We start from the raw sequence: 26,151 nt of genomic DNA, 5'->3' as shown, positions 1-26,151 counted from the left end.
GTATCATGAAAAATTAAGAATGACTCAGCCTTTGGCTTCCCCTGGTATCATACTCACATGAAAATGTCCCCATACATACCTCAGCTTCACTAATTAATATTATGGTAATATCAAGCTTACATCTATACCAATTTTTAATAGCGCGTAGTTTACAACACACAATTTCATGATAATGCACAATTTTTACTGTGACACACCCTGCGGTAGACTACCCCGTAGTCCACTTGCCCATTCTGCATATACTCTGGATATTGTATTTAAGCTTAAAACTCTGATTTAATCAATGTGTGCACAATTGATAGATTTTCACATCTGATCTTTTCAGTCACCCTACACCCTCTGTTTGTTAGTTCCCCAAGTGGACTACTGACATTGGATTGCGGTTTTCATGCTTAACACGGCTGTCTATGAGCTTCTATGGATGAGATTGTCGGAAATCTGGCCTACTAAAATTGGCCATGATGTAATGCATCTTCAAATGGATCTGGCCAGATCTCGTTATGGTTTAAATCCTCCGGATACCTATCATTACCATTAATAACTACATGGTACACAAGTATGCCGCCATTGTGTTATGTAATTGCATGAAGCAGCGTCAATAAGTGCATGAGCGTATTGTATTTGCTTGCGGTTAAATTTGATTGATAAACAAGTATATATGATTGACAGTGTGAGTGTTAGGGACTTTGCCCGCTCAATATCCCGTTTAAAATTCAAAGTCCATAGTCTAACCCTGCGGGCAAAAGCCAATGCACTGCATAAGTCATTGAGGGCATTCAGTTATATATTGTACTGTCAGCAAGCATGGTGATAATGCAGCTGTAACAAAAATATTTTTTCCTGTGATACGAGAATATACCACATTTGCCATGAAATACTGCCCTCGCCTTTGGCTCTGTTCGTATTTTCCAGGCTGATGCAGTATATCATTACGTTTCACTATCTGGAGAGAATTGATCAAAAATTGAATTCCCTCCTAAGTTTGAGTTTCGTATCTGTCAATGAGTTGACCAGATCACAAGGATGTCATTATAGCTAGAGGCAGTATATAACACAAATGGGTCAATGTGTTACATAAAAATGACCTTTTGTGGCATTTGGTTCCCAGGAAATGAGCTTTGCCTGAGGCAATTTGTGGTTAAATGTTGATCTCTCACTACAAGAGTTATTACTGTCAATTTAGTTGAAAAAGGAGGTGAGACATGATCAAATCTCTCCAGGTAACAAAATGTAATGCATATTCTCTTATCACACTCAGAGCTATTCAATAAACACTATTATCATACCACTAAGGGAAATATCAAAGAACACCGCTAACCTGATATATTTTCGTATCTAGTCAGTGAGTGCGTATTTTACGCTTTATATCTAGTCAGTAAGAGCGTGCATTGCAAGCACGATACTGGCGATGTACTGGCGAGGTACGCGTATAAAAGCGACTCGCGTAAACCGGTAGCGTAAAATGCACGCAATCTGTAATCGCGGAACAGTCATCTATTTTTTGCAAAGTTTTCCTATTTAGCAGCAATTAAAATGTTTAAAAACGTAATTATTTCAATAATTAGAATGACTTAGTAGTATGATAAATTAGTTATTAGGTTCAGCGTCGGTATAGTGCAGGGGAAATTATCGTGCGCTCAGTGTCATACTGGGTTCAGCCTTGGCTTCACCCAGTATGACACTTCAGCCGATAATTTCCGCACTACACCGACGCTGAACCTAATAACTAATACCACTATATACTTACAAGAAGAGGGCAATCTATAACACCATCATTACAAGTGCAAGTAATGCCACAGTCTTGATAGTCCCATGTTTCTCCATTTGCTAAGGTTTCATAGCCATTCCAGCATGAAACTGGGTCAGTGAACGTATCAAATCCTAGAATGTACATGAAATAAAAGAGACAAATCATATCCTTTTAAGTGTGCAGATATCATAATTCAGATGTCTTTCTCATCTGACAATAAAGTCACTTAGACCTAAAAAAAATTGTTTGATTGGCGTAAACACACACTTTAAGCTGAAAATCACGAATTTTTTCTTTTTTTTTAAATTTTAATCTTTTTTGATTTTTTTAATTCATTTTTGCAAAAAAATAAGAAAAAAAAAGTCTAGGGTCGAAGCCTATTTTTAGGGTCCGTCGGGTTACGCCAATCAAACAATTTTTTTAGGTCTTAGTTGAACGTAGAAAACAGGCTTACGCATTGTACACTAGAACATGAAAACCATCAAACATCGCACATTATGGTCCACTTGGCTTCCTTGAGGCAGTAGCGTCTGCATTTACACACACGCGATCGAAGGTGGTGTATCTGTAGAACGCAGTCACTTTGTGTCACATCCCATGTTACAGATGCACCGCCTTTGATCGCATGTGTATTATACACGCGGACACTACTATCTCTTGGAAGACAAATGGACAGGAGATCAAGTTAACTGCAATTTTTAACCCTAACCGTACTGTGTACTACAAAATACTACTTGATATATGCGCTGTTCGTGCATGCATCCCACGTGGTGTGATGATGCAATCGCCCTAAGAGATATATAGGCACGGTTTCGCTGGCCAGCGAAGCCCAAGACACGTGGCAAGGTGTCGCCAACCGTGTGTTTGGCATGCGAGGGGTCTCGGGTTCGAATCCCACCCAGAGCAAACAACTTCTTTCTTTCTTTTCTCTCTTTATTCCTTCCTTCTTTCCCTTCCCGTCGCCAAAAAGCCCAGAGGCTGTTAGGGTTAAGAAATCAAAATCAGGGGTGTGAGTGACCTCTATTAAAAAAAGAGGAACTTTGTTCAAAAAAGAGCAAAATCACTGAAATATGCTCAAAATGGACTGAAAATGAAAGAAAGCCAAAATTTTGCCTCAAAGAAATTTCCAAAAAAGAGGAATTCAGCTTAAAAGAAGAGATTTCACACCCCTGCAAAATACAAAGGTGAGAAAATATCATATCACACATTGCATGCTAGAACATTTAAAACATTGTTTACTTTGTTGACTTAAAGCCATATTGTAACATTTGCTAATACCCTCTGTTTTTCAACTTTTTACCAGATTGTTATGTATTTGAATAAACTAACACACCCTGCAAAGGCTTTAGGTGCCGTATTTGTGATACTTTCAAAATATCAGTCAAAAACACCTTGCTGGTCAAGCTAATGGATTTGAGCTGGTCTCACTTCATGTGCAATATTTTGTGTTGGTGTTTCATATTTTTTGTCTTCATTGTTTTTTGCATTCTCCCTCCCCTCACTTGTTTAAGGACCCCAATGGAAATAAGCCTTTCTTTTGAAAAACTTTTTGGGCTATCCTTGGTGCTCTGCTGTTTTATAATGTTACATCTTACACTGTACATACATGGGATGGTCATAACACATATGGGATGGTCATAACACATCAACAGGACTAACCTCAGTCACGGCCAATGGAGTGACACATATTGGCAACATAGCAACTGGAGGTGCTGGAATTGCAATTTCCTTTGTTTTGCCTCATTATTTGTTCAGCTCAAAATTAATAGGGACATTTCTGAGAGTGAAAACTAATATTTTGTGGAAAAGAAATACTTTAATCTATTTCTTATGGAAATGTTTCCACATGGCTGTAAAGCAGTGGCGTAGCCAAGGGGGGCAAGGGGGCAGGGGGCCCTGTGAAAAGACTTGCCCCCCTGTGGGATGGTGACCGTCCCAACATTTAAGACTTTTTTGTGTTTCTGACCAAATGGCAAAATTTTAACGTTAACTGATTTTGTCACCAAAAGGTACCCCGCTTAAAATTTGACTTGCCCCCCTTTGCACCCCCTCCTCTGAAAAAGTGCTGGCTACGCCACTACTTTAAAGGTCTTTTCAATACATGCTTTAAAACTACCACTGACTGTATGAGGAATTGTGACCCAAACTTCCAGCAGTCAAATTTGAGCAATTTTCCTGCTACATCTTCAAAAAAAAAAAAAAAAGCTTATCTACCTGCTTGCCATTCCAGTTTCCATCCTTTGAATCTGTTGCTCGGATCAGTTATGAAGCGCATCGCCACAGAATCGCCTCCAATAGTTAGTGGTCCTGGTATACGAGATCCATCTAGCTCGTACCCTCCTCCTACATTAGTAGACGCTGCGTTCGGGTAGACCAAACCTGGAGCTACGTATAAATAGTCTTTGGAATGTTCCACCCGGAATTCTTCCACAAATGTGAGTGTGATGTAGTTGGCACCTTGCACCCAGATTAAATAGCAGGCGATGTCGTTATTGTTGTAAATATCTGGATAATTTGGTGACTGGATCATGCCCGATTGTTGGGTAGTATCTGTGCCGTAGGTGTACAAATTGGTGTATGAATCGCACGCTGCAGGAGTATAATTGGTAAATAGATAAAAAGAGGTTAGAATTGTTTGTCAAATCCCTGCTGAACATAAAAATGACACTCCTGTGGGGGCACGCAAGGGGTGTGCGGTGCGGAGCGGCAAACTTTGGGAACTAAGAACTAAGTTTTTGGCAAAATAGGGGCTTGATGAACTGAAATTTCAACATATTTGATGGGTCTTGTGAACTACAATTGAGCCAAATATAGGCTTTGGAGCTAAAAAATTCAACATTTATTTCCACATTTGAGCTAAAGAGCTACAACTGTCAGAGTGTGAAGCTCAAAGAACTAGAGCATGATCCAAATGTGGGTCTTAAGGAACTGCTGGAGAGCCTGAAAAAGGGACCCTTGACCGCCACACAACCCATACCACCTTTACATGCGAGTACCCCCTCCGGGGGTGATATTCATCAAATACATCCCAAGATCTACTACATCAATCTCCCTATACTGAGGTGCTGGATTACAACATTGTTAAAACCACGGGACTGTGACCAACTGAAGATGCAGTTGGCCAGGGGGGGCACTCACATGTAAAGGTGGTACGGGTATGTGCTGCCGTCAAGGGTCCCTTTTTCAGGCTCTCTGGCAGTTCCTTAAGCCCCACATTTGCTATATGCTCCAGTTCATTGAGCCTCAAACTCTGACAATTGTAGCTCTTTAGCTAAAATTTGGAAAAATTTGGAAAATTTTAGCTCCAAAGCCTATAATTTGGCCGATTTTAGTTCACAGAGCCCCACAAATATGTTCAAATTTGAAAAAAACATGTGAAAAAAGCAATTTTGTCACTCTATTAAGCTAAAAATTGCACAGAATGGTGTATATTTTTGTTTAAAACAAATATTTTGAAAAAATGAGAAAACCTTCCCTAGGCTTTGATGTACTCTAAACGATAGTGCAAAAAGTTTACCTTTTGCTTGCATATTTTTCGAGTTATCTTGTCACAAAAATCGTGCAATATTTTCAAAAGTGAACTCTGAGAAATCAACGTTTTAGTAAAAAATGTCAAAATTATGCACAAAAGCGTCCTTATATTTTAAAAGCGGTAAGACTTTCACGCTTGTAAAAGCTGTATCTGGTGCATGGTCAAAAAATATGCATCTTTTTGCACCAATAAATCTATAATGTCTGCTTTCAGTGCGCCAAAATTCAAAATAATTAAAAAATCTAAGTGGCATTTTGACTGCAAATTTTTGTTTTGTTTACACCACATTTGCTGGCGTGAACAACAAACCGAATGCGCCTAGACTGCGTTGGACATACGGCGCAGAGTTGCGCCGTGTCACGCTAAGCGAATCGTGCGCGTAATCAAATTATTTCGCATGTGCGCATTTCTGACTCATTATTTCCCGCCAATTTACTAAGCTGTCTTGAGCCATGTGACTTTTTAGAGTTGAAAAGAGTGAAACAAATCAAGCAAAAATACGAGTAAATATTAGCAAGTTGTATGTCTTCCATTACTCTGGCCTTAAACATGTCTCCCATTCCCCAATGTTGCCAATTGTTAATTTGGACATTTTGTCAAAATATTAGTATGTCAACTCTAGATACTCTAAAGTCTCAGCACCCTGAATTGGGTATAGTCATTTTAGGTGATTTTAATAGGCTCAATATTAACCCGCTGTGCAGAGCCCATTCATTAATGATAAACCAACACGTAACAATGCTATCTTGGATTTGATCATTACAAACCTTCAGAAGTATTATGGTACTCCTATTGTGAGCTCTCCAATCGGTAAAAGTGACCACAACACTGTCTACTGGTCACCAGTAGGGTATAGTAAGAACGGTAAATCTCACAAAAGAACAGTTAGGCCATTACGTAAACAAAGTGTGCATGAGTTTGGAAGATGGATAACCAAACATTCTTGGACTGAGGTTCTGAACGCGACATCTCCTGCTGATAAAGCGAATGCATTTGATGCTACTGTTCAGGAAGCAATTGATCTTCACTTCCCCTCTAAGGTTATCAAATTACATTCTGAGGATAAACCTTGGATCACCCCTGAGATTAAGAACCTAATCAGGAAACGTCAGGTAGCTTTTGCAGAGAAGAAAATGTTTCTTTGGCGCTTTCTCCATAATAAGGTTAGTCGTGCCATTGATCAAGCGAAGAAATTTTACTACAAAGATCGCATTCAGAACCTCAAGTCAAGTGATCCATCAGGCTGGCATAAGGGAATCCAACTAATAACCAACAAATGCCAGAAAAGGCCAATTATCTCAGTCCCTGGTGTCCAGCAAAATGATGAAAAAGCAATTGCAAGGGCTATAAATGATAATTTTGCCTCAGTCTCACAAAGTAGACCTCCAATCAACCCACAGGCGCTGCCTGCCTTCCTACCTGCAAGATTGCCACCTCAGATCCAGGTATGGGATATGTATAATGCTCTGAAAAAACTGAATGTTAAAAAAGCAGCAGGACCTGACGGTCTTCCTGGGAGGTTGATTAGAGAGTTTGCCTGTGAGTTTAGCATCCCAGTAACAGATATATTCAACTCATCTTTAAAAGATGGAATGGTCCCCCAAGTTTGGAAAGATGCCACAATTGCCCCAATTCCAAAGGAAACCCCTGCTACAATCTCAAAACTAAGGCCAATCTCATTGACTTCCCTTTTGGCAAAAGTATGTGAGGGGTTTGTTGCAAATTGGGTGCTTGATGATATTTCTAGTGCAATTGACCGCAACCAATATGGTAGTATCAAAGGGTCGTCTACTTCTCATTGTCTAATTGAAATTCTTGATGTTTTCTTCAAAGGTACAGACAAAGGAGGAACTGTAGGAACCCTAGTTGTGACGGACTTCTCCAAGGCATTTGATTGCACCGACCATACTTTAGCGATTCAGAGACTCTACGCGCTTGGTGTCAGAAGCGAGTTACTGCCGTGGATTATAAACTTCCTCACAGCTCGTGCGTCAACGGGTGCAGTACCACTCTGCCCTGTCAGAATGGGAAACTCTCTCATGTGGTGTCCCACAGGGCACTAAGCTGGGCCCCATCACATTTCTTGGTGTGATCAACAATGCTTCTGAGGAGTCTCTGACTAAAAGCTTTAAGTATGTCGATGATCTCACCCTTGGAGAGGTCCGTCCTGCTAAACAAGTCAGCCAGATTGGACCCGATGTTCAGGACTTGGATGCTTGGGCAAAGACCATCATCTCAAGCTCAATCCGAGTAAGTGCAAGGTGATGCAGGTTTGTTTCATGAGGGAACCACCTGTCCCTCCTAGTCTTCACATTGCTGGGATTGAGCTTGAGGTGGTGTCTGAGACTAAGCTCCTGGGACTGACTGTCCAGTCCAATCTTGGCTGGCAGTCTCAGGTTAACAATATGGTATCAAAAAGCAGTCGAAGGTTGTACATGCTCTCACGTCTCAAACGCTTTGGTGTTCCAACTGGTGACCTAGTCTCTGTTTATATTGGTTATGTTTCGCCCAACATGTGAGTATGCAGCCCTGTCTGGCATGGTAGTATTACCAACGACCAGGCACATCAATTAGAGCGCATCCAAAAGAGGGCTTGCCGCATTATCCTTGGTGCTAATTACTCATCCTACACAGATTCCCTTGACCAGTTGGAACTCCAAACCTTGAATGATAGAAGACTACATCTCTGTACACAGTTTGCTCAAAATGTGTCGAATCTGATAGGTACTCAGAATGGTTTCCACACAATATGAGGACCCACAATATGACCCTTAGACAGTGCAATAAGTATCAGGTCCCCAGAACCAAAACAAAAAGATATGGGAACAGCTCAATACCCTATCTCACTCATCTACTTAATTAGTGCATCTCATTATGTTCATATTCAGCCGGTGTGTTTTAATGATTTTATGACAGCATTTTTATCTTGATGTATTCAATTTGTTCCTTATAATTTGGCTGGTCCAGTTTAAATATGTGCAATATTTTGTTATGTTATTTATTAATTACTGCTTTATAAAATTAAATTCTTTTGAGCATCTGTGGTGTGTGAGGGTGTGTGTATATGGAGGGCTGATAGTTTGGATGTGGGTGTATGTAAAGTGTGTGTGGAGATATAGGGGTGTGTGAGCTGTATGAGTGTGAGTGTGAGATTTTGCCTCAACAAGTGCAATTAATTTCTTTGAGTAATTTTTGGTGTTTTTATGTATATTTTATATGTGTTTTTTATGTCTTTTAATGTAAACAATGCAAATGTAATATTTCATGTAATTTGGCCTAAGGGCCACGAATTTGAAATAAATTTAATCTGAATCTGAATCTGAAGTTAAACAATCCTGCTTTTACACAAGTGTTCAATTAACAATTGGCAACATTGGGGAATGGGAGACATGTTTAAAGTACCCATGACAAAGTGTTAAAGGGAGAGTAGTGGGAGAGAACATTCTCCTTTTTGGGCTTCATTATTCTGAAGTTTAAGTCCAAAGTATATAAAACAATACACTTTTGGAAAGGAATGAGTTGAGGAATACTGTGGTAACGTTAGATTTAAATTAAAATGACAAAAAGACACTTTTTTCCCCAAATTTTTCAGTTAGCTTTTCATAAAATAGAGACATGAAATAAGGGACATTATTTTTATTTTTTTTGAAAATTTGCCTCATTTTTCGAAACATTGAAAATACATATGATAAAAGCAATTCTGTCACTTGATTCAGCAAAAAATTGCACATGATGGTGTATATTTTTATTTAAAAAGATATACTTTGAAAAATGAGAAAACTTTCAATAGACTTTGATGTGCTCTAAATGATAGAGCAACAAGTGTAATTGTCACAAAAATTGTGCAGTGTTGTCAAAAGTGAAAACTCTGAAAAATCGATGTTATAGCAAAGTACTGTTAAAATTATGCAATGTCCTTATATATTAAAACGGCAAGATGTTCACTCTTGCAAAACTGTATCTGGTGCATGGTCTTAATTAGCATCTTTTTGCACCAATGAATCCAAAATGTCTGCTTTTAGTGCGCCATCTTTGTTTTGTTTACACATGTTTGCATTAACCCTATTCTATTACCCCCACAAAAGTGGTATATTTGAGTGGCGTGGAGGTATCATATTAACTACTGCGTTGCAGTGTTATCGGTCGGGACATGTACTTTTGTCTCGGCCGTTGTTTTGATTTGCCTGACCAAAATGCAATGCACACGTACCATCGTATTGGCTTGCTAATTATGCTAATTATTCACATTTATGCTGAAATTGTTCCCGTTTTCTCACATAGATACATACAGGGGACGATATTTGACATTGTATGTCAGTTTGATGAGAATCCATATCCTAAACCGATATGGTTACCCCCCTTTAAGAAAAAAGGGAGGAAATATTAAAAATTTCATCAGTTTTCAGTGAAACGATACATCTTTTTGTTTATAAATATCAAGATTCCAAATTTGGGCATGTATGAATTCCTGAAATGGCAAAGATGCAACTCCTCGATAATTTGCTTGTATTTTGTATTGAACAATCTACACCCATCGTCATCCTGCACCAAGTGTAGTCGAGAGCTGGAGGTAGGTTTTATTTGGGTGGGTGGCCCTATGTGTTATCCAGTCCGGCCCCTCTCATTCCAGTCCCCAGAGTGTGGGATTTGCTGTAGATAGGGCTTGCTCTACCCATACTGGGTTGCTTTGGGTGGGGGTGCCCCTATGTGTTACTCATCAGCCCCTCACGTTCCAGAAGGGTGTGGGATTTGCTGGCTATGTGGCTATAACACATGTTTACTTACTTGCTTGTACTGAACAATCTGCACCCACAAAATTTGCATTACAGTTTGCGCAGACATATGCAGGTGCCCCACCAGGCCTTTCCTGACACTGTCCACCATTAACACATGGATCATTCTGACACTCTGTATCAAAGAAAAACAATATGAGTATATTAATGCTCTGCATGCTAGCCATGCGCTTCAATGGAAAAAGTTCAAGTTTTGAAATATTTTTCAAAATATCAAGAACTATCTTAAGAACTACTGAATCAATAATAGGCTTGTTTGTACTCATTTTAATGCATTTTTCATGCCGATTCCAAATATGGTCATGAAAATGTACATTTCTGAAATTTTTGTATTTTTTTAAAACATGTCGTCTGCAGTCGACACCCGCGTGAAGAGAGTTAAGCATCAATGTATCTTTAGATATCACACTTGTGCAAACACCTGTGTGTGTTTGCCGGCAACCGCGGCCACTGTATATAGAGGCCCTGAATGCTTTAATCGATTGGCTCCAAACAAAGGATATGAACCGGTGTCCTTCACCGTAATCATGGTGCATTGCAGTCCATTCAATCAAATGTTGTCATCAATGGTAGATAGCAATCATGCTTTTGTTGAATGCATTTGAGTAGTCTGCCATATTTACGGTGTGATACGTCATATGCACAACCTCTATTGCTATCTAAACGTGGACGTGTGTATGGTGTTTTCATCCACTAACCGTGGACTAAAATGGCAAACTTTTTTATGTATGATACGATTTAGCTTTGAAATGAAATTTACACACAGAAAAAGTAATGAAAAAAACATCAAAATTATAAACTAAAATCTAAAAAAAAGTAATTTTTTGAGAAGGGCCGATTCTAATTTTGGGTCGGTCGGTGGAGGGCAAGCAAAGAATTTTTTTGGTGGGGGCTAATATTGAATGGCTTATTTTTGGATGATACAAGAATATATTATACTTGCTAAAAATATCGTACTCGTCTATTATTCGTTCAATATTTTTTTAAACTCATGCAAAGCCATTACAATCAACCAATTAAACGACAAATGTCTACTTAGATGTTATATAAAACAAATATGAATGTTTTTCATTGTGCAATGGAAAGAATAAATTCGTCAAAAAATTGAATATTTCATTCAACTCAGCTTCGTTTCGTTGAATGGAACATTCCATTTTTCAACTCATGAAAATATTCGTATCATTGCACTCATAAACATTCATTGTATATTATCCTGTTTGCCAAATGAAATGTTGCCCAATCATAATCCTTTAATTGGAACTATAAACTCACTGGCAATAAAAGTCAAATTCTAGTATTTGGACAGTTTTTGGAAATTGTATACTGAAGTCTGAAGTACAAAGTCTACATCAGTCTCTGTACTCTCAATTTTAAGTCAACACATTATATTTTCTATTCTACATAACCAAAAATTAGCATTAAATGGTAAGATTAAGAGTAACAATTATATTAACCTATACTCAAGATTCTGAATGCTTAGACTTGTGTCAAGTCTTTGAATATTGTGGCTGCAATTTTAAGATTGTTAAATAAAAATGTGTTTGCCCCTTTGCCCAAAGGGGCAAACTCCAACTCCAAAATATAAATATTTTACTTTTATCATCAGTTAGTTCTAATTAAAGGATAAGGAATGAGCTATATGTTTGATTGGGCAAAACAGGATAATATTTAAAAACATTTTTAGTGCTGTATTTTTCCGTAAGGCAAAAAAAAAAAAGGTTTGTCTCAAAGCTTGAGCGCATTTGTAAAATCGCATACGATTTGACAAAAAAGAAATGCGGAAATTTTTTTTTTTTATTTCAAATTTTTTTTTTTTATAGTTTTTCAGAAAAAATCAGACTTTTTCTCAAAATACCATGAAAAAGTCGGGAATAAAAATTAAAAAAAAAAAAAAAAAAAAAAATCGCATTTCGCATTTGTTTTTAAATTTCTCATGAGCTTTGAGACAAACCTTTTTTTTTTTGCCTAATCAGGAGTAAGTACTAACCATTAATGATGCATTGGATTCCATCGCCAATATATCCAGCATTACAATGGCACCCATAGACTCCATCTTGAGTTGTACATGTAGCGGATGTATCACACTCAATATCTACGCATGTAAACTGGCCTCCTCCTTGGCATGTACAGAACTGTATACAGTCAGTGGTTGTGTATGTATCTCCAATCTGGATTGTACAAATTGAATTTTATGGTCACTTTACATGCAATTATATAATAACAAGGAGCTTTTTTCACCTGTAAAATATGTCATCACATGCAGAAGTGTAGCCAAGATTTTAGTGTGAGGGGGTAAAGTTTTTTGCCCCTAACCACATGTCACTTAAATCAAGCGCACAAGTGGGGCATTCCAAAGAGTTCAGATGAGAGTGATTGGTAACTCCATTTGAAATCTACACTCCCTGCATGTGTGGAGATTAAGGTCATGTCTTCCATAGGGGTTTATGGATTTCAACTGGAATAGTCTATTGGAAGCAGACAGATTCAAAATACCGTAAAAACTCAATAGTTAGCATATGTGCTTACTATTGAGCGCTTCTGAAAACATGAAATTGTACCAAAGTCCGGCTCTTTACCAACTGAGCTAATGGGGTTGAGACACAATTTGCAGGTTTATTTGGGCGTATATAACTATATAACTAAGTTGTAAGTGCAGAAAGGGTATGCATTCGCCGCTATATCGAGTTTTAAACTCACAAATGACCGTAAGGCCTATAAATAAGAAAAATCCTCAAAACAGTACCTGCTGGGAATCGAACCCGGTCCGCTAGATTAACGTTCTAGCATGCTAACCACTACATCACGGGTACTTGGTATAACAGGACTGTTATTTTAACTATGTGTATCGATGATTTGCTCAAAATTGTTTACACTTTTGTGGATGGGGCACTTCATGTTTGCATGTTTTAAAAGCTCGATAGTAAGCACACATGCTAACTATAGCGTTTTTACGGTAAATTTTTCTAAAACGGACCCCTAAATGGCGTAAATTATGTGTATGACAATTTTCTCACTCAATATGAGAAAGAGAATGGAACCGTACATATTCATTTTCTTAGTTTTGGTTAATTACTTCTAATGTACCTGAGTATAGGCCAACCATGACCAGAATCATCTCTGTAAATAAGTGACACTTAACATTGAAGATGGGTTGAAATGACAACTATAGCTACGTAATGTTGAAGATTACCCTCAAAATTCGACCCTTTTTTCGACGTTTTCTGTGACGAGCCTGTGTACCAAATAATATCCCAAGTGAACTCCCCGGGGACCTGATTGTCAACCTGATCCCCCACTTTACCCCATGAAAATGCAGATTTGGTATCAAATGAAAGCTCATATTTTTTTCAGTATCAAATGTGACATGATCAAGGGAAATGAGTCGGATGTCGCTAATATTGATTTTGAGATATTCACAAAGCAAGTGTTAAAATTCTTTGGTTTTATACTGTTTTCAGCGATTGAAAAATCGATGTAACTTCGCAACAAAAAGTCCTATCAACATGGGGTTTTCAGTTTCTGAGAGCACTAAATGTCATGCTCAAAAACTTATGTAAAACTCATTTTCGAGCAGGGTAGACATGTGACTCATTTCTTTTGATCATGTCACAAATATGGTAGTTATAGTGGTGTACCAACCCGGAGAAGTCATGTATTGTTCTACGGGCCACTGTGATACACATGGCTTCTGGACACCAAACCACTGGAACAATTTAACTCAAAACTTAAAGGAGCATATAAAAATAACAGATGTGGAAATAGGAGTATAAACTGACCAGTAGATACCAGTTGTAGTCCTACTGTATATGGCATATTGGATGGCCTAGGAAAAAGTTAGCCCATATTTACAAGACTATTCTTGCCTTCAAGGTGAAACAACCTACTCATGTTACCCTCTGGCCATGGGCTGGCCTGGTTTCAGATCTTACCCAGGGAGCGCCTTTAAATAAGAATGTTTGGAGTGATAGGCCTCAATGCGAGGTAGAAATCTTCATGTTTTTATGCTTTTTTCACAATGAGTCTAGGTAATCCACTATGCTACCAGTACCTTGCTGTGCAGGTTGCTTCCCCCCTCCCCAGCTTTTTTGCTTACTGCATAAATAATGTCACCAAGTTGACAAGAACAAGTGTCTGAAGCGACACAGGTAGGTCCATTCAATACAAAGCCATTATCGCATTCACATCCTTCAACACAAGGCTCGAGGCAGTCCACTGTGCCATCTTGGTCTGCGCAGGTTGCTGGGCAGGCTGTCATGCATGGGTTATAGGTAGAACCTGATCCACAAGTCAATGCTGAAAACATAATTTTACATTAAGTATAGCCTAAGTAATGAAATAATATATAAAAGTACATTCATAAATTGTGGGCATTTGTATACCGCCTCTACATCAAAATGAAGCGCATCAAAACCACAAAAACAGGGTGCAGGAAGCTCATGCATAGAGCAGAACATGCCAAAACATATACATAAAAATAATTTTTAATCATGAACGTTAAAAAGTGAATTACAATATGACTGATGACTTTACTTTTGGATAAGAGAGACGGGAATGAACAGAACCTACTAAAAGATCCAGGGAATACAGTCTTTTTAGTATTTTCATACTTTTTTAGGAGGGGAGTAAAAGGTAGGCCTATCGGCTGCCTTTTATACAAAATGCTTTATCAGAAATTCTCCTAGAGAATAAAATTGCATTGGTTCCATGTTTAAATATTTTCTGGTGTAGGAAAAATACACTGCAGACTTGGTACCAACTTTATTCCTTTGAGGAATATACTTTATATAGGAATTCACAAAGCAAAACTTATGAAAAGTTTTGGAAATCCCTTGTCTTCTTTAGGCGAGTACCTTTGAGTAATATCTGAAATAGCCCAATAAACCCAATAAAGGAAATTAAAGGCTCATATTGAAATACCCTACCACGTTTTCACACAGAAAGAAGGCAGGATTCCCCTCGCTAAGCGCGCGCCTCAAGAAAGCTCGGTCATAAAACGGATGGATTACATGCATCAGTGATACACCCTGCCCAGGATTTTAACAAAAGAAGGCTAGCACAGGAAAGCTGCCGGATGGTGCACACCTTCCTGTGTAAAGGAATTTCAATATGAGCCCTAAGAAATGCACACATCAGTAAAATTAAAGTGATGAAAGAAAGGAATAAAATATTGCGAATTTATAAAAATATATTATGTTATACTTACGACAGAAATCAGCATTCCTCCACGTTTCAATTTTGACCAGATTAGCCCTGCACTGAGTCGCATAATTAGCAATGGTGCTACAATAAACCATTTCATTACATTCTGTAGCGCACAGATCGTACACACAATCGCTGAACAGTGGTGCAGGATCCACTACATTGGTACAATTGACAAACGGTCCTGTAAGCGTGGGAAATATGATATTGTCTTATTTACTTCAATGGACTAATCCATTTGAATCTTCCATACACCTGTGGAAGATTTAAGTAGAGTCTTCCACAGAGGGAGTATGTTTATCAAATGGAATTGTCTACAGTTAATTATTTTGAAACCCATACTCCCCCATATATGAATTGAGTGTGAGTATTTAAAATGGAAATTACCAAATTTTCTATGTCCGCTGATATCCAGGGGTGGAGGACTGGTGAGACCAAAGTTTGAGTCCTCCAACTACTAAACTTACTAGTACAAACTTTACAAATGCAAGTGATTTGCACACAGTTTGCAATGTTGACTTATAAAATTTTTAATTTTTGCGCTTTTCACAGTCAAATAGGCAGCCGCAAATAATTTTTTAACCTGTGATAATATTTATTACATATAGTACTTTATATGTGAATATATTTGGAAATGCCAATTAAACACCCACTAAACTGTTCAGAATTGATAAAATTGTGAAAAATCAACTCAGCAAAAATATCACACTGTACAGTAAGATGCATGCAGCTTCAAAAGGTGCCTACTGCTAAATCGCCCGTAGCCCGAGAAAATTTTGAATTCAGGTACACGATGCAGCTTTAGAAAATGCGATTTATAGTCTGGGTTGTTCATGTTTTACGTTTATAATGCTAGCTTCATGAAGTTTTTGCTTGCGACCCTTTTTCAAATGGCCCATGACCCCCAAAAGGTTGCACCCTACAGTTTGGGAACCGCTGGGTAATTAGCCCATTATAGTCCCTATGCATTGTCTGTTACGCAGATGACAACTGCAGACTAAGGACAAACACTTTTATACGCCTTACAACGGACATACATATTTGAGTTTTATTGTCCGTAGCCCCAGGACAATCACATGCAGACATTGTTCATGATGCAGTTTTTTATGCTATTTGTGATCTGCCAATAACACCCAGCAAGCAGGGGGTTCTCAACTTTCGTTTGGGTGGGGATGTGTGGTTGGGACTCCGAAAAAACTACCCAACTGGGAATATCCCTGGTCATCAGATGTCTCCGTTTGGTGGGTCCCCATTTGTCGGTGTTGCTACAAGCCCACACCCCCAGTCCCCCACATACACCCCTACCCGTTTACACCGCCAAACAAGGACACCTAGCTTTTCACTGTACAACCGAGGACCTTATACATTTGACTTTTTGCATTCTAATCGTGGACATTTGTGTGAAAACCTGACAATTAATCGACTAACCGAGGACCTCGACACATTACCAGCATTGGGGGACCTACCCCCCTATGCAATTTTGAGCTGTATAGCGCCCTCCTCATTTTTGTGTGTGTCTGTAGTTTATAAGTGAAATGTCAAGTGGGTGTACTCGTTCGTAGGTGAAAACGCAAGCATATTATACATACCTGGCGATCCATCTCCAATCATAATTTGAGGGCGTTCACATACAGTTACTGCTGCAGTGCCATCACATGGGAAATCGTTCCAACCACCAGTATTACCGCTGTCTATTTCTAGTCTCAGGCAATCTCCACCATTGTTTGGCTCACTAGATGATATCCAATCTGTGAAATACAACACAAGTAGCATAAGGATTAAGTAGTATAAGGATAACAAAGTCTGTCAATTTCCATCTTCGTAATCTTTACCGCATCCGTAAATTCATTGACCAGGATACCTGTCACCATGCTGTTCGCTCTCTCATACTGTCCCGAATTAATTATGGCAATGCAATCCTCTATGGTATCACTCAAGGTGAAAGAAATAGACTGCAGAAGCTGCAAAATCGTGCTGTGCGTTTGATTTTCTCTGACCCTCGCTCAACTGGTACCTCCAACCTTCTCATTCAATTGCATTGGCTTCCAATCCAGGACCGAATTCTTTTTAAACTTCTGCTTTATGTTTTCAAGTGCTCTCAGGGCCGTGCCCCCAATTATCTTTGTGAGCTTCTTTCAGCCTATGCTCCCGGAAGAGAATTGAGATCTTCTTCCGATAAGACTCTGCTTAGTCAGCCTAGGGCACATAGAGGATCTGGTTTAAATACCTTCTCTGTCTCAGGCCCGAGGGAATGGAACAAACTCCCTCAAGCCATCAGGGAGTCTCCATCAATTCCAGTTTTCAGGAAGAAACTGAAAACTCACCTTTTCAGTTAGCTTCTTTCTTGTTCCGCTGTGTTTCTTTTTTTTCCCATCCTTTCTCTCCTTGTTCAGCGCTTTGATAAATTTTAAAGGCGCTTTATAAATACCTTTATGTATGTATGTATGTATGTAAGGATAACAATTTTGCAACATACAAATTGAGGGTTTTGATGAGTTTGTTGTACGTCAGACAATTATAAAACTGTCAGGCTTTCATCAGGATCACATTTCTTCAGGACAAAACAATTGGGAGTTCTGCATGCAGGCCCGGATTGACCTTTTTGGGGGCCCTGGACCAGGCCAAAATTGGGAGGCCCCAAACTCATCGTGAGGAAGGCATGTGTACTCAAGTGGCCAAATTTTGTGGGTTTTAGGTGGTCACTATATGATAGAGAATGGAGGATTAAAGTTAGAGGGAAACGCTGGAGCATATTTTGTTCCAATTTTACTAGGGCTAAGAAAAAAAATCAATTTCAGACTATTTTAGCCCAAAATGAAGTTGAATTTTACTATTTAGCAAAAGTTTTGCAATTTTACCATATTTTGACCTAAAACATGGCATTTTTCGGGCTAATAAAGGACTGGGAAATTTTGTTTGGCCCTGGTTGCGGGCCTATCTGGGCCAATGGTAAATCCTGCCCTGTCTGCATGTAGTCCACCTCTTGTCTAGGGTCACATGGGCTGTCCCATACCCAATGACAGAGGAGATTGCGCTTTGTCTACTAAAGCAATGGTGGCTCTGAAAAGAGTCTTTGTAGTAGGTGCTGTAAAAAGCCGTCCAAGAAGATTGCCCCTGGTTGACTAAAAGGCTGGTGGCTCTAAAACCTTAACCTCCCACACAGGGGTGTGTATTTCAAATGGAGTCACCCATTTAGGTAACCCCATTTGAAATTCACACTCACTGTGTGGAAGATTAACGGCCACGTCTTCCACAGGGGGTGTATGGATTTCAAATGGAATTGCCCAATGTGAGGTCTGATTTCACCATTCTCTCGGTCGGGGTTGTTCCATCCAGTGCACTTACCCATTTCTTGTGTCTGTCAAAGGGGACACCCTCGTGAAATCCCTATTGGTTTGTACAGGGCATTTCAGTTCCAGTCAATTTTCACTGAATAGAAAACACCAATTTGCTTTTACTTTTGTAATTAGTGGGAGTTTATTCCCCTGATAAGAAATCTAACTTTTTGAATTGTTTCACCAAGAGGTATTTATTTTATGACATGTTTTGTGATTTGCCATTGAGTACAACGGTAAGTGTCCCCTTCATGTCCGAGAGCGCGATGGAACAGCCGAATCTCGGCAAAAACAACCAATGGGATGAAGCGATCTATCGCCAGTGACGTCATGCCGACAAACAGAAAGGTCAATAAGCACCCTCTTAAAATGAATTATGTCAGCAACCAATGTGCCACTTTTAACTTCCTTCGCTTACAGCGCATAAATGTGCCAACAGAAAAATCCAACTCCTTGCGCATATTACTCCATACACATTTCAAATGATTATTCCCCATTTCTCATAAATAGTTTTTAAATTCACCTTTACTGCACATCCAAGATGGCCGCTCATGCCATGGCGGCCATCTTGGATGCACAGGAAGCGTTAAGCCTCTTTTTTAAGGGTGGTCTTATAAAATCCTGGAATTAATAGAAACTTTTGGGCCTCATAACTGCTAAATTGTTGGTCTAAAGAATTATATAAGTATACATTTTTAGAATGGCAAAGACTTGATGAATTCATCTGTGAGGTCAAATTTGGGCCAAAATGCTCATTTTTGGAGAAAATCCCCCAAATTGTTTTTTTGTCACAAATTTTTTCGGTCAACATAACAAAAAAAAATTCTTGGGCCAATTTTTTATTAATTTTAAAAACTAGATAAAAGTATCTAGGATTTTGAACCAAAAATGATCAAAATGCTCTATTTTCAGAAGAAAAACATAAAAAAAAGATGATTTTTGCCCAAACTTATATTTTCCACAATTCCAGGGTTAAAACCAACCCTTAAATGATTTAATATGTCAGCACTCAATGTGCCACTTTATGCCAAATGCAGTACTTTATGCCCCCAGCATACTTTCCTGCCGCTTGCCGCAGCGGCACGCGGCAGGGCGGTTCAACCAATGACAAGCCTTGATTGTGTCCGTTTGTCTGCAATGCGTGTGCGCCACGCCGCTCAGCGGCAAGCGGCAGGGTAGTATGAAACCAGCTTAATAGTTAAATGCAAGTTTTACAAAGCATAGACTTACTCCAGTAACCATCAACAGCAGGTGATGATGTGCCGCTGCCTTCTACAAACTGTTGATTAGCTGTGCATTGCCAGGTTCCTTCAACAGTGATATCATTGCATCTCAACCAAACACCGGTTCCTATACCAGGGGATATGAAATTGAGAACAGCTGTTTGTTCCGCTTGTGACTCTACCAATGCCAACATGCCGCCGGAATTGATGCAATTTTGTTGGGCAGTGAAATAAGAGGTGGGAGAATTTGGGTTGAGTTTCATACACTTCCCTGCCACTACAGACCAAGAAAATGGACATGGTGGTGCTAGAGTAGATGAAGGAAAAAAAGTGAAGAAAGAAATAGAACATTAATAAGTGATACTGTAATTACGCAGATATTGAATGTTTTTTTAGTACAATGTTGAAAATATTTTACCTGATGATACCATGTTGATATTGCCTAAAGAAGCTGTATTTTAGTTTGAAAGGATGACTAATTCTTGTCGCAATTTCAAAATTTTACGTTTCGCAGACAACTTGACCTTTTGAGGTCATTTAGTAGACTTTTTACCAGTCGTTTTTATTATCCTGAAGTTTACCCTTTGGAAATTCTTACCACCAGTTGTGATCGGTTTTAGTGGCGGTTCCCGTTATTATCTTGTCGTGTGGTTAAGTGGTGCCTGAAAACCTCAGGGGTAATGTCATGGCATACTATTTTTAAAAACTGCCTTGTATTAGTGGTATATTTAACCTTTAAGGGATCTAGAATGATTGTTTATGGCGTTTACGACAGTATTTTTGTGGGACATGGCGTACCTCAGACCTATCGAATTGCATTCTGAATACGAAGCATGTCTTTCTGATATCAAATAATTTTCATTTTTTGAAATTCACGATATAATACAAATTTTATGACAAATTATTAAAATTTGATATTTTTCAAATTTTTGATATATAACAGTCCTCGAAATAAATTTGATAAATCTAATGATATATTCTTAAAGTGTATGTAGCTGGGAGGAAAAGCCGATGATCAATTGAAAATTTTGACCGTTTATATTGAAGATATGGATTTAAAAAAAAAAAGACCTTTTTTTGTGTGTGTTTTGGGAAAAAAATCCATATCTTCAATACGAAAGGTCAAAATTTTCAATTGATCGTCAGCTTTTCATCCCACCTACATACACTTTAAGTATAAATCATCAGATTCATAAAGTTTACTTCAAGTACTGTTAAATATCAAAAATATTAATTTTTAATGATTTGCCATAGAATGTGTATTTACATTGCGAATTACAAAAATTCAAAATTATTTGATATCAGAAGGACATTCTTTGTATTCAGAATGCAATTCGATAGGTCTGATGTGCTCTTATGTCCCACAATAAATACTGTCCAAACGTTCATACCCCATCCCTTAAGTTTGACCTCTTTGGGCCTCTATACTTACATGGCTGTTCACAGAGTTCGTAATAGAGACCAATATTATAACAATCATCCGATTCCCATGCTCCACTACCTGTCATTACTAAACAGTCCAGGTTAGCAGCATTATCTGGTTCGCCTGTTCCCCAGTCTAGAAAAAGAAATCATAATATTATACCATTTTCATCCTGATGTGCCCAAGGGGCCACTCAAGTATGATAGTGTACACATGCATGACCAAATGTTTTTAAACACCCTTTAAACAAGTTTTACCCCACCAGCAGATTTACCCCTTTATAAGGTCATTTAATATAGAATTTACCCCCTAATGGGTTTTTGGCTAGTAAAAATTAAGAGAATGTACCCTTTTTAATTTTGAACTTGTAATTTACCAAAAATTTGAAAAGGTACCCTAAACAAGTTGTTAAGTTTCTTTCAAGTTTTTCTTGAAAATCAGTGTTTTTAGACCCTAAATGCGTCATACGCGTAACTTGCCTTGCCTAAAGAAACACCTTTTTTACCTCTTTTTTGGTCACACATGCGTACTGATCATTTATGTGAGTGACCCACTCACACACTTACAGATGCCGCATATATAGATATTTATTTATTTATTTATTAAAACCATATTTATACAGGGTTACCCTTCAGATAAATCTGCTATTACAGGGGCCCTGTGTCATGTCATAAAATATAAAGTACATAGTAATTGGTAGAATTATACATATTAGAATGATTAAAAATACAAACATCCAAATAAAACCATATATCAAATACATCAAATATCAAAGGTCATTAAATTCATAAAGTAAAAATCTTTGGCTAGTTATTTACATTTCTCTGTGTCTTAAAATATACATGTAATACTAGTATACATAAACTAATTAATAACTTAAACATCCAAACATACATCAACTTATACATCAAATAATATCTAAAGCCATTAAAATCATAGTAAAGACATTGGCTAGTTATTTACATATTCACTGGGTCATAAAACATAATATATGTAGAATAATTAATAACACTCAAAATATAGAAGCATACATCAAAATACATCAATCTTTAAAAGTCATAAAGTAAAACTTTGGCGCATTATTTACATTTTCATATAACATTTACTGAAATATTAAAAGTTCAGAAATTATTGTGAAGTGCCCGTTTGAACAAGTTTGAGTTGTAATTTATTAACCTTAAATGTTGTGGCATTTCATTCCACGCTGTAACACCTCGATAATGAAAAGTTCTTTTTCTTTTTTCTGTCGACACCTTGTTATGGTAAAGACATAGACCTGAGCTTGACTTTGTTACGTAGGCGTGGTGGGTGTTAACATAGGAAAATTTAGTTCGTAGGTAATCTGGGGCATTCCCTGTCAAGCATTTATGAACAAGATTAATAAGATTGATATGAGAACGGTTTTTCAAAGTTTTCCATTTCAGAACATCATACATATCCAAAACACGTGCCCTTGGGCCTTCGTTAAGTACTAACCTCACAAGTCTATTTTGGAGAACTTGTAATACAGCAGCATCTATACCATGACGTTGATGTCACTGCCACATCAGGGTGGAAAATGGTTATGATTAGGCTAAGTTATGATCAGGCCATATAAAAGAATTGTCTTCCTCCAGAAGATTTTAGAAATATCTTCCACAGGTGGAGCATGAAATTCAAATGGAATGAGCACATTAGGCAGCTCCATTTTGAAACTCTCTCCCTCAGGGGAAGATTCAAGTTGAATCTTTCTCAGAGGGTGTATGAAATTCAAATGGAGCTGCCTAATGTGCTCATTTCATTTAAAATTCATACTCCCTCTGGGGAAGATATTTCTAAAATCTTCCACAGGGGTAATGGTGATTTTAAATGGAATTGCCCAATGTGGTTTTTTCATATTTTTATTTTATTTTTATAGTACATAATATTTCAAGTCTTGTTTAGGCCAGTTGCAGATTAAAACAATTCTATACTAAACATATTTGCACTGGCATTCACAGTGAAGAAATTTATATCGTAGACAGCAGCAGCAAACCACAGCCTACTTTCATGTTTTTAAATTAGGGGTTCATTCATAGGATTGAGGGCATGATCGTTGTTTATGCCCGAGGCGTGAGCCGAGGGCATAAATCAACGACAATGCCCGAAATCCTATGAATGAACCCCGTTCATACATACCCAACATTCTGAACATTGTTATTAGCAATCCAATACAAATGATAATAACAAGGGTTTACTGGTTTAAGTAACATTTCCATACCGTTTTCCTTAAAAAATTGGGAGAAAATGAATGGCCTACTTGCAGAGAAAGCAGCTCGGCTCACGAGGTCAACGGCCGGTTGTCAATGCGTTCATCTTTTGCGCTCCGCGTGAGTTGGGCGCGGTGACATGCGCGTGTACGCAACACTAGCAAATCGTGGATCGTGTTAATTGGGTTCCAACGCTGCGTGACACAGCTTGTTTATGCCCTACGTACTGGTCATAAACGGAATTTATGACCAGCAAAAAAGGACCCAAATCCAATCAGAAACGTCGTTATATCGTGAGTATGTATGAATGGTAATTAATAATAATAATAATGGTGATTTTTTCTTTTAGACCACCTGAGTTATAAAGGTTAAATTTATCAAATTTTGCATCAAGGTTAAACATGTTTTTAGCCATACAAACATACCTTTTATTTCATCAAACAAGCTATATTTTGTTCCAAAATCCATGTTTTTATTGCCATTTTTGACATAAAATGATACTAGATGCAAAACCGGAGATGCACCTCTGAACTGTTCAGTATGTACGCTCATTTTGACGGTAATTTACGCTTGCGTGTCGTGCATCTGCAAGCATTTATTCAAACACATATTGCTTGGGAGTTTTTACTATCTAACTGAAGACAGGAACAATTGAAATTCATTTTTTTTTACTGTGGACTCTTGAAGCATTCACTAAAATGTGGTCTGACCAGGGTTGCCAAACCCGTGATTTGGTAGCCCAATTGGGCGACTTTTGAAGATTTTCCCCGCGACTTTTGACAATTTCCCTTTCCAATAGAAACCAATGGTTAAGAAAAAATTTGTGCGACTTTTCAACATTGGCTCCCGCGACTTCCGATAGTTTCCTGCCCCATAGAAACCAATGGTAAGGAGAAAAATTGGGCGTCTTTTCAATTATTTGGGCTGAAATCTTTTGGCAACCCTGGGTCTGACCCTACACCTACAACTTTGCAATTAGACTTATGCCAAGTCTTTGAATGTTGACCAACTTTCCCTCCAATTGCAAAAATATTAAAATTTAGCTTTAATTACTAAAATCATAGTTCAAACTAAAAGGATTAGGATTTAGCTACATTTCATTTCGCAAAATAGGAAATTGTAATAAAAAATTGTGCTGCATTTTTCTGGAATCAGGAATATAGGAACTGTGGATATTCTCCTTGTTTTTAGTGTTTACAAACATTTAAAAAAAAGCTGACTTACTGAAATATCCTGTGCTTGATCCTGTACCACTTCCCGTTCCTGCAACCCACATATGAGTTGCACCTGTTGGACACGTCCAAGTTCCTTCAGTACCTGCATCAGTGCACGCTAGCCAAGCATTTGTATCACCAGTGACAAGATTTTGCAATTGTCCTGTGACATAGTCATTCTCTGCTTGGGATACTATTTCAAGTAGTTCTCCATTTAGTTGCTGGCACAAGTTATCAGCATTGCTTTGTGTGAGCGTGGTTGATCGTTTATAAAGCGATAACATCGTCCATCAAATTTAAGCCATCCTGGAGGACAGATGCCTGGTAAGAAAACAATATCAATGGAACTTGTTAGTTAAATTGAGAGAGTGGAAAAAATCAGGAATCAAGGATTGAATCCCAGGCCTCACAAGTACAGGTCTAGATTTTTACCATTTCACTGCCTGAGTTGACAGTTGGTTCACGGTTAATCTCACCTAGTCATGATTGCATACTCTCTCACTGTGTCTTAGCGGCAGTCGCACCACGGGGCATACTCTTACCCCCTGTTGTTGCCCCCTTCCCCCCCCGTAAAAACCTAAAATTACAAAAAATTTCACTTTTTGCGGTAATTTGTTGATCGATTCACTTTGCCCCCTCAATTCCCCCAAAAAAATATTCCTGGCGCCGCCACTGCTTAGCGGCCAGCTATATATTAAATAATGAAGAAAGAAGGCAGCCTATATGCTTCACCCTAGCGTAAGACAATGTGGGACACAATTAATATAGGCAAGGATCAGAAATAATTCATACACTCTTAGATAGCAAGAACCAATCAGAGCAAATGTTAGAAAGAAAAAAATAAAGCACTCGCATGTGTTCATTTTTCTTGCGGGTCGATGCATTTCTATTTGCTCCCATTTCTCAAAAGTTTTAGTGACAATTTTGTTTAAAAAAATAGCAAAAAACAGGATATTTTTCTTGTTTATGAAATAGGTTAATAAATGCATTCTTGTTGCTCCAGAAATTGTACAAAAAATACACTTGTCCTGAGAAGTTAATGCATCATAATGCACTACCCCTGCAGGGCTTGTGCATTAGATGCATCAACATTTCAGTATGTGTGCATAATTTTATAGAGTTTCGCTCCCAACAAGTGATACGCATTTGTGACATGATAAAGGGGAATGAGTCACATGTCAAAAAAAAAAAAAAATGAGGTTTACATATGTTTCTAAAGAGGACAATTAGAGCTTTCAGAAACTGAAAACCCCATGTTGATACGACTTTTCTTTGTAAAGTTATGTCAATTTATCAATCGCTGAAAACAATATAAAACAAAAGAATTTTAACACTTTCTTTGCCAATATCTCAAAATCAATATTAGTGACATGCGACTCATTTCCATTGATTGTGTCACATTTATTAACCTATAACAGGGAACTTTGATTACTATAGGTCATGTCTTCCACAGG

The 26,151-nt window shown here is 38.1% G+C and overlaps 1 protein-coding gene across 1 annotated transcript in view; it reads right to left on the bottom strand.

The window, feature by feature from the left end:
* The window catches only part of LOC140160621 (uncharacterized), a 36,392-nt gene that overhangs the window by 10,053 nt on the left and 188 nt on the right, over positions 1 to 26,151 (bottom strand). Inside the window, exons 2-11 of the mRNA XM_072183871.1 lie at positions 24,708 to 25,018; positions 21,265 to 21,390; positions 19,840 to 20,139; positions 16,864 to 17,022; positions 15,279 to 15,458; positions 14,169 to 14,368; positions 12,063 to 12,243; positions 10,068 to 10,190; positions 3,965 to 4,339; positions 1,748 to 1,881 (exon numbers count right to left, since the gene is read on the bottom strand). Of these exons, the coding sequence (XP_072039972.1) occupies positions 1,748 to 1,881; positions 3,965 to 4,339; positions 10,068 to 10,190; positions 12,063 to 12,243; positions 14,169 to 14,368; positions 15,279 to 15,458; positions 16,864 to 17,022; positions 19,840 to 20,139; positions 21,265 to 21,390; positions 24,708 to 24,981 (2,052 nt within the window). The 5' untranslated portion in view covers positions 24,982 to 25,018. The remainder of the gene's footprint in view (positions 1 to 1,747; positions 1,882 to 3,964; positions 4,340 to 10,067; positions 10,191 to 12,062; positions 12,244 to 14,168; positions 14,369 to 15,278; positions 15,459 to 16,863; positions 17,023 to 19,839; positions 20,140 to 21,264; positions 21,391 to 24,707; positions 25,019 to 26,151) is intronic.

Source organism: Amphiura filiformis, chromosome 9, assembly GCF_039555335.1.
Source record: "Amphiura filiformis chromosome 9, Afil_fr2py, whole genome shotgun sequence".
Lineage (NCBI taxonomy): Eukaryota > Metazoa > Echinodermata > Ophiuroidea > Amphilepidida > Amphiuridae > Amphiura > Amphiura filiformis.
This window is presented reverse-complemented; position numbering and strand designations above follow the sequence as displayed.